Raw genomic sequence first — 8906 nt, 5'->3', positions numbered from 1 at the left:
TACTGAACTGAATTTTTGTAATGCACACTCTGTGTCTATAAAAATAAACCTGTGTACACATCATCAGCCCCATTTTAATGAATAAGATTCAAAGATTTAAGTAAAATGATATAAACTTTGCAACACTAATTATGGGTGGACGAACTTGTGAAACAATATAACAAAGTCTTACCGAAACGCAGTATCATCAGCTTTTACAAGAAACCAGTACAGCAGGAGCTTTTAAGGATGAGATGTAAACAGATCGCTGTCATTTTCTTGCTTGCTTGATGTGAAATAAGTGTTTGTTTAGTTGTTAGTATTGCATTTGTTATTGTTTTTATTTCAGAAGTACATATTGGGTTTAATGTTACACTGAACAGTAGTTTTAGACTACTTCTGTGTTATTTTTCCTAATTTAATATGTGTCATGTGCTAATATATACACGCACGCGCCTGCACTTGAAGGCAGCGTTAATATTTGTGTGGTCATGTGATCTCAACATATCTGTCAACATGAGACGACCGGGCTCCATGACAAATAAAACCACTTCAGCTACAACACTCATATGATATTCTTTAAAAACATCATTCATTTCTGTAGAGCTGGACATTTTAATACGGATCAGATGACTGAGTTCAGCTTTGAGAATAAAAACCAACCTGTTTGTGTCTCTGTATCTTCTTGTTTGACTCTGAATGCTTCTTCAATCTTCACGTCTTCACTCTCCTCTTTAATAAAAGCCATCTTTATAATAGTTATATTCCTTCCTAGCAGCAAGTAATAATTTAAACAACAGTGATTGAATTCGTGTGAGAGATAAACAGATTCACGGTATATGGGACGAACTGACATACACCCTCTCTGTTAGTTATGTGTGGGTGCGCTTTACTTGCACAAAACAGTTGGTCTTCAACTTAAATCGCCGAAAACACAACCTTTCTTCAGCAGAATCACAGCAAACGCAGGAGCGCGGCGCAGCCTTGTGACGTCACGTCATCCTATCAAAATAAAAGTCTTGTACGCTGCAAGGTTTAAGTTCACTAAATGTGCACGCAGTAAAAAAAATGTGGTGAAATATGCATGTTGTCCACTTAAGTGCTGAAAATAACTCAGTGAGGAGTATCTTGAAAAAAACAACTGTTTTTAACATTGAACACAATTTATGTTTGTTTTGGAGAAATCACATTGTGAAATTAGGTTGAAAGACTGCTTGCCTTAAACTCAAAAAGATATTTTCTACATTACCGTTCAAATGTTTTGGGTTGGCAAGACTTTTATAAAAAAAAAATAATAATAATAAAAAAAAATTATTTGGTCCAAAAAATTTTTTCTGACATTTAAAATGTAATGTATCCCTGTGAAGCAAAGCAGAATATTCAGCATCATTACTCCAGTCTTCAGTGTCACAAAATCATTTAGAACACATTCTAATATGCTGATTTGCTGCTCAGGAAACATTTCTGATTATTATCAATGTTGAAAACGGTTGTACTGCTTCATATTTTCGTGGAATCAGTGATACATGTTTTTTTTTTCAGGATTCTTTGAGGGAAGTTAAAAAAGCTGCTGGTAGTGTCCTATTTTTCTATATTTTGCAGACATTTCTGTCACCACAATTAAACATTAAGAGATAATTTCATCAATTTTTATCATTCTGATCTACTTTCAGAAGAACATCGCTCTGTACTCCTACATGAAACTTCCGGCAAGAGCAAAGGAGAACTTAATGCATATGATGTACCATATACTACTGTAAGTTTTTTTAATTTTGTGCACGTATGATATTGATCATTTTCAGTGTCAAATAGTGTCGATGGGCCCCGGCTTATTTATGCCCCTCGGGTCTATTGCTTTATAAGTTTTCAGTGTTTAGTGATGCTACTCTTGTTTTCACCTCATTCACTACAAAAAGATGTCACGATTACAACAACATGTACATTTTCCTCGACATTATCATTGCATCCTAGTGTAACAGTAATTGTATAATTTCTCTCTCACTCACAGACACGCACAAAATTAAAGGTTTTCACTAATCATCTTTCATCTTTCACTAATCATCACAGCAGCTGTGGTTATACAATCTCAGACCAGTTTGATCAATTTGTAGACATTTTTATGAGACATTTGTGTAATTAAAAGGATGAGTAGTAGTTAGTCTCTTACTGGCCTGTTTAGACAAGCTCTCCATAAAACAAACAAAACAAGCCCTTGCAAATTACTAATAATTATTTTAAAGATGCATAGGGCTATTATACAGACACTCCATTTTTAATGGTATTTTATTATTTTGATTGCATTTAATATATTATACTTTCAAGAAAGCATTTTCACTGGGTTTGTAAAAGCTGCTTTTATGCATGTTTTGGGAGTTTTTGTTGCATTTACACAGTTTTCACTAGCAGGTGTCACCAGTGTGTGTTGTTCCGAGCGCTTCGAAACAGTGAATCATTTTGCGAAGCAATTGGTTCAATTGATTTGAAGCTTTGAAATGGTTCGCTTCTCCCATCACTAGCAGCTCTGCGGCTATTTCCTCCCAGCCTTTCTCTCCAGCATTCCTGTCATGATATGTGGACGATGATACGTCAAAAAAGCTTGTGTGTTGCTGCCATAACTCCACAAATTTAGCCTCCATCACTTTGTGCCACACCACATGCCGTGTCACCATGGTTTCATTTCTGTTTTCGCACAGGTGCAGTGCAGTGAGCACAATATTTCTGACATGACAGAAATTCATCCAATCCAACTACTGTTCGGAAGAGGTTAATCAGTTTCCCCTGTACACTGCACGACTTATTTGCTAAATTATATCACTGTGCTCATCTATCCTCATCCCCAGAAAAAAAGCAAACAAACAAATAAACATACTAGAGAGAAAAAAAATGTTATAAACCTATTAATTAATTAATGTAAATGTTGTATGCTTTGTCAAGGTGGCACAGTGTGGACCATGCCAGGCAAGCAGATGCTCTGTAAAAATGGAGACTGAATACATGCCTGTTGTGGTTTGCTTTTTTCCACAATCCCACAATCAGACAAATACATATATACATAAATACGCTGATTGATTGATTGAAATATATCATATGAAGAATACAGCAGATAAAGAAGCTACAGTGATAAGCCTAATATGCAGATCAGAACACAGCAGTACAGTACAGATAGCCTCAAGTTTAAAGCGGTCATGAACTGAGAAACCAAAATTCCCTTGATCTTTTGACACACGGTATGTTTTTATAGTACAATAACATCTTATAAGTTTCAGAACTCCAGACTGTCTTGTTAGTCTAAAAACAGCTTATATTGAAGCCAGTCTGCCAAAATGACAGCTTGTGGAATGTTCTACTCTATGATCTAATAGTGTGGATAAGCACCGCCTCCGCAGAAGATCAACGCCTGCTTCTACATCACTGCCTGTTTAGCCCCGCCCACCGATTCTACATCACTGCCTGTTTAGCCCCGCCCACCGATTCTATATCACTGCCTGTTTAGCCTCACCCACCGATTCTTTATAACTGTCTGTTTAAACCCCGCTCACCAATTCTACATCACTGTCTGTTTACACCCTGTCCACCGATTCTACATCACTGTCTGTTTACACCCTGTCCACCGATTCTACATCACTGCCTGTTTAGCCCCGCCCACCGATTCTACATCATTGCCTGATTAACCCCGCCCACCGATTCTACATCTTTAGGCTTGTTCGACTTCATGCAGCTCTGCGCAGACCGATCGTCGGCTGACTTGAAGCAGTGCATGCCGGTTAGAAATTTTGTCCGACTTGATACAGCGCTGACGCCATGTGACTGTGACGTGTGCCATCAAAGTACCACGAGAGCGATTCGAGATTAGCCGGAGAACTCAGCCAGCACAGCTTCTGAAGAGCGGCTGCACAGGTTCTGATGACGACACAACTGATCCACGATTGGCTGGATTCACTGATGATACCGATGATGTGCGTTTCAAGTTTATTGCGACGACTTCAGTTTCAGAAATTCTCATATGGACTTTTAAAACAGTTCATACGTTTTTATGTCGTCTTTATCTTATAAATCATATTTATTAAATATTGTTTTACTGTATTTACTTTATTGTTAATATAGAGTTTGTGTATGTTTATTTTGCATGACTTTCTTTTTTATACAGACCTTTTAAAGTATTCAGCAGCATAACCTATTCAAATGAGCATTTTTAATAACTAAAATGTTAATCTTAAAAACATACAATCTAATGTGGTCATAAATGTATGCTCCTATACAAATGATACATAATACATTATGTTCCTCCATTTGTTTGGTTTCTTCATATTCTCTAGTTTATTTTGCTGTGTTTATACTTCACCTGCATGTGGTTAGCAAACTGCTATCAACTTGCTGTAACTTCAACTAAACAACTTGACAACATTCTGTTCACTTTCAAATAGTTGGTCTAAATCACAATATAAATCCAACAGAATTGTGCTTTTCTGTATATGAAAATCAATGGTGTTATGTTTAAAATGTTAAAAAGAGCTCAGCTGGAGGGTACTGTAAATCTAGTTGCTGAAACCTTCTAAGAAAAAACATACCCACCAGGGAATTTTTTTATAGGTTACTTTTATCATTTTGTATTAGCAGAAACACCCATGTCATACTGCTAAAGTATATATCCAATATGTTATCTTGTTTTGGAAGACACCCTTCCAAAACACAACTTATACACACATCTTAAATGCGTGTTAATACCATTAATACATAGAGTTACTTAATCACTAAATCATGAAAACAATGGAAATCACTGATACAAATGTTGAGCCAAAACCGAAAGTGGACTTAAAATGGTAATTGCAATTGTTGCTAACTATAAGTAATAATGAATGGAACAGGTGTTGGCTATGGTCCCATGGTTCCTTAGGATATATAAAGAACCTGCATTACCCTGTGTAACACACAACAAAATGGACAACGTAACCATTAATGTGTTAGACAGCAAAGGCAATGTTGTCATGCTAATGGTTTCCAAGGACATCGCTGAAAGGATGCAAAATGGTAAGTAAACCACATGACTGTGAAATAATTACAAGTCACCAATGATTTGTGCAAGTGTTTTATTTATTCATTTATTCCCCCAGATCAAATGTTCCTTTCCTCTGTCATGGAGAAAGTATCAGCTGTTGAAACAAAAGGTACACATTTACTTAATGAACAAGAATATACAGGAAATAATTCTTGAGTGACACTGACCACATCTACAATCTTCTCTCCAAACAGCTCTCCTCAGTGGCCCAGCTTTTGCTGCAAAGCTTCTCCAACCTCCTATTCCATGTCCCACTACCTCCACTAGGTCGCCGGCACCCCTAAACCTCAGTTTTGTGAAACCACTATCCACCAGCCAGTGCCCCATTACTACCACTAGGCCCCCTGTACTACTTACCTCCACTGTCAAGGACCCACCACCTTCCACTCTGCAACCTGGTGCAGTGTGTGGAAACCCTTCAGCATCCATTCAACCTTCATCCCCTTCCTTCCAGTCAGACAGGCATGAATCTCAAGGTATTGCATCAAATACTTTAAGGAAGATAAGTGGCAATACTGTTGTTAAATTACATAATTTTCTTTGTTGATCTATTTCTCTCCTTATCCCCTCCATTTTACAGAAATAACACATACAATGACACTATTTCTACTGGACCTTACAAAAACTCATCAGCACCTTTATTTTCGGAACAAAATGGCATTCTATAAAAAAATACAAAACTTATTCTCACTAAAGGGCTACAACTTGTCAAGTGAGAAAATTCGAAAAAAAACTAGCAACATGTTAACTACTTATAAGAGAGTGAAAGACAGGCGCCGTGCAACTGGGGAAGGGAAGATCACCTGGGAGTACTATACAGTAAGTTGAAGACTGCTTTACTTTGTTTCTGAAATAACATTGTCATGTGTTACAAGACTGAAACATTGGTCATTTTCATTTTACATCCACCCCCACCAGCTAATGGATGAGTTATTTGGGTCATCGGGGATCGGTACTACTGCACCACCTGGCACCATTCACTCCACACCTCTGGGTTTGGAAGAGACCTCTTCCACAAGCAGGCCCACAACGTCTTCTCTTCAAGACCAGCCGGTAGGTGCTAGTATGGATGAACAGCCAGGAACTGCTACCATACAAAATGCAAACATCACAAGAAGGCAAAGACGACCACAACCCTTACAATTCCTGGACGCTTATGAAGAGCATGCAGAGAGAAGGACTGCTGTGCTTGAGTCCCTGGTGAGGCCAGATCTGGAGAGATGGCGGCGACTTAAGGAGAGGCGGAGAAGGTCCTTCGAAAAAAAGATGCTTACCAGCTTGGGAACAATTGTGGAGGAGCTAAAAAACATGGGGAAAAGACAAGAGCAAATTATGCATCTATTACAGAACCCACATAAACCCCAATAAAATTATAATCTAAAGATGTTATCTCTTTTGATTTACACCTTTCCCAAAAATGTCCTTTTTTTTTTCCCAAATAACAATTTCTAATGACAAACTAATTTTGTTCACTAAAACAAATTTCTTTATTTCAACACAAAATCTGTTTGTTTGTTTTATCATTTGTTGAATATTTCTGAACATTCAAATCTTTACTTTTCATCTTTTGTTTTGTATGTTAAGTATACACATACAAGTTAGATTTGGCCACAAATCTGGTCTCTATAATGACATGCATTAGTGTTGTGGGGTTGCTGGGGGTATGGTTCATCATCAACACCATCACCTACCACAACAACTTGATCACTGGGCTCTAAACAAAGATTATGCAAAATGCAGCAGGATGAGACTGCTGAGCTGATATTAGAAATGCTTCTCATTTGCAGGTAATGGAGCCTCCTAAACTTAGATTTTAGAATGCCAAATGCATGCTCAATGACCAGGCGAGCTGCATTGAGCTTTCTGTTAAAATATCTTTGCCTAGCAGACAAGTGGCCATTGTCTCTATAAGGCCTCATAAGTTGAGGCAACAAAGATCATCAGCATCATGCCAACTCCCAGGGTGACCCACACTAATGTGACAGAAGCACCGCTGACTGTCACAAAACCCAGTTAAATTTACAGAATAAAACTGTTTCCTGTTCGTGTATCACAGTGGGGTCTCATTATAGGAATGTGACACCCATCTACTGCACATACAGTGTTGGGGAAACCTGCTGTGTCAAACCCTAACTTTGACATCTCCAGCCTTTGACCTCTGGGCCAGGATATGTGGTGGGCCATGTTTGTGTTAATATTGTAACAAAACTCATGGAGATGCTTGGCAAGAGTGGATTTGACATGTTAAATCTATCTGCCACCCCACGATATGACTCCTGATTCACCAATGTCCAAAGGCAGGCAAGAACACTGTTCATGAGTGGCAGTTTGGTCTGTTGTAAATTCATATACACAGGACCAAGGGTAGTGATGACATCCTGCAAAGGTAGAAAAATAGGTAATCAAGACAACATGCTAACACTTGTAACAGTTCAATGAATTTTATATTAACCAGTCCAGTACAAACCTCCACTTGTTTTCTGGAAAGCCTGAAATGACTTCTAAATTCTGAGAGACTGTAGAGAGGGACAACATCCTCCACAAAATTGTCTATTTTTGGAACTATTCTATATAAGAACAAGAGGAATTGTACTCACTATATACAGTACATGTAGCCTATCTGAACACACATGTAACATTAGTCAAACATTTATTATCAGTGTTTTATGTTGAATAGGGATTTTAATTAAATAATTAGTCTATACAGAAGTGTTAAAATTTGAGTAAAACTCAATTATTTATTTGTCAGAATGAGTCATTCTCTCTAATTAAACCAAAATAATAACAATTATTGTTAAAAGGCAAGCAACAAGAGCTATTGATTACAAAAAACACCCATTACATCATTGCAAAGACTTTAGACTTTCGATACAGTTTTTTTATTCAACATATAATTTTCCGATTCTAGGTATAGGTCTAGTAACTTTAAAGCTAAATTGATAATGTGTCTATAATTTGTTTAAAAATATACTTTTTACATTTAACCTTTACTCACCTTCGTTGCTCATCGTGCTCAATGTATTGCAAAAATAATGGATTTTCTATTGCTTCCAGCTCGTCTGCGATCAAGTAAGCAAACGCCACGTGATCTGCCATGACTGACGTAATTGCAGCAAACTACGGGAGCCACAACGTGTCCGGCTTCATATCTCCGTTTGCAGCTCCTCCCCACCTGCACGCGGCTACTCTCGCCGATCGGTTGCATCCAGCCGCAGCCGATGTCGAACACACCTAAATGCACCTACTGCCTGTTTAGCTCCGCCCACCGATTCTACATCACTGCCTGTTTAGCTCCGCCCACCGATTCTACATCACTGCCTGTTTAGCTCCGCCCACCGATTCTACATCACTGCCTGTTTAGCTCCGCCCACCGATTCTACATCACGGTCTGTTTAAACCCCACCTACCAATTCTACATAACTGTTTAGCACCACCCACCAGTGTTTAAAAGAGAGGTGAACGCGCAAGTTTACACAGAAACCAAATTTTATTTGTCCAAATTGTCTTTGAATTGTCTTCCTTCTGATTCCAACATTAGGAAAAAGTTAATGAACCATATTTTTTATGAAGATCCAGACCACGTCAGTAAGAACATGGTCCTTTGTTCTCTTCATTTTATAGCAGATTCATTTACAAACAAGGCACAATTCCACGTGGGATTTTCAAAAAAACATGATGCTGTGCGACTATACTGGATCTGACAGTAATGTCTAAACACACAAGTGCGAGTAACTGTTTTTATTTTATTGCTTTGTCTCTTCTTTCAGATCGTTTTATATGTATTGAGTTATTTATGCATTTTTGACCTAAATCACAGCAGCGTCCATCTATGAGGAATGTACACTGTCAGCCAATCAGTGTTCTGATGAGG

The 8906-nt window shown here is 38.0% G+C and overlaps 2 protein-coding genes across 3 annotated transcripts in view; one reads left to right on the top strand and one right to left on the bottom strand.

Annotated features, from left to right (window-relative positions):
- Positions 1 to 998, bottom strand: part of LOC109058144 (gastrula zinc finger protein XlCGF8.2DB-like) — a 6334-nt gene extending 5336 nt beyond the window's left edge. The window contains exons 1-2 of one of the 2 annotated variants that reach the window (XM_042722532.1): positions 643 to 998; positions 173 to 219 (exon numbers count right to left, since the gene is read on the bottom strand). The gene's annotated coding sequence lies outside the window, so the exon portion shown is untranslated. The remainder of the gene's footprint in view (positions 1 to 172; positions 220 to 642) is intronic. The other variant, XM_042722531.1, reaches the window with a different exon arrangement.
- Positions 999 to 3976: 2978 nt separating this feature from the next.
- Positions 3977 to 5956, top strand: LOC122137093. The gene is made up of 4 exons (XM_042722530.1): positions 3977 to 5007; positions 5091 to 5144; positions 5230 to 5511; positions 5616 to 5956. The coding sequence occupies exons 1-4, from the start codon at positions 4836 to 4838 to the stop codon at positions 5861 to 5863; spliced, it is 756 nt and encodes a 251-aa protein (XP_042578464.1). The 5' UTR covers positions 3977 to 4835; the 3' UTR covers positions 5864 to 5956.
- Positions 5957 to 8906: the final 2950 nt, after the last annotated feature.

The sequence above is a fragment of the Cyprinus carpio genome, chromosome B4, assembly GCF_018340385.1.
Source record: "Cyprinus carpio isolate SPL01 chromosome B4, ASM1834038v1, whole genome shotgun sequence".
In the NCBI taxonomy this organism is placed as follows: Eukaryota; Metazoa; Chordata; class Actinopteri; order Cypriniformes; family Cyprinidae; genus Cyprinus; species Cyprinus carpio.
The sequence above is the reverse complement of the archived record's forward strand: the minus strand, read 5'-3'. Positions and strand labels throughout refer to the sequence as shown.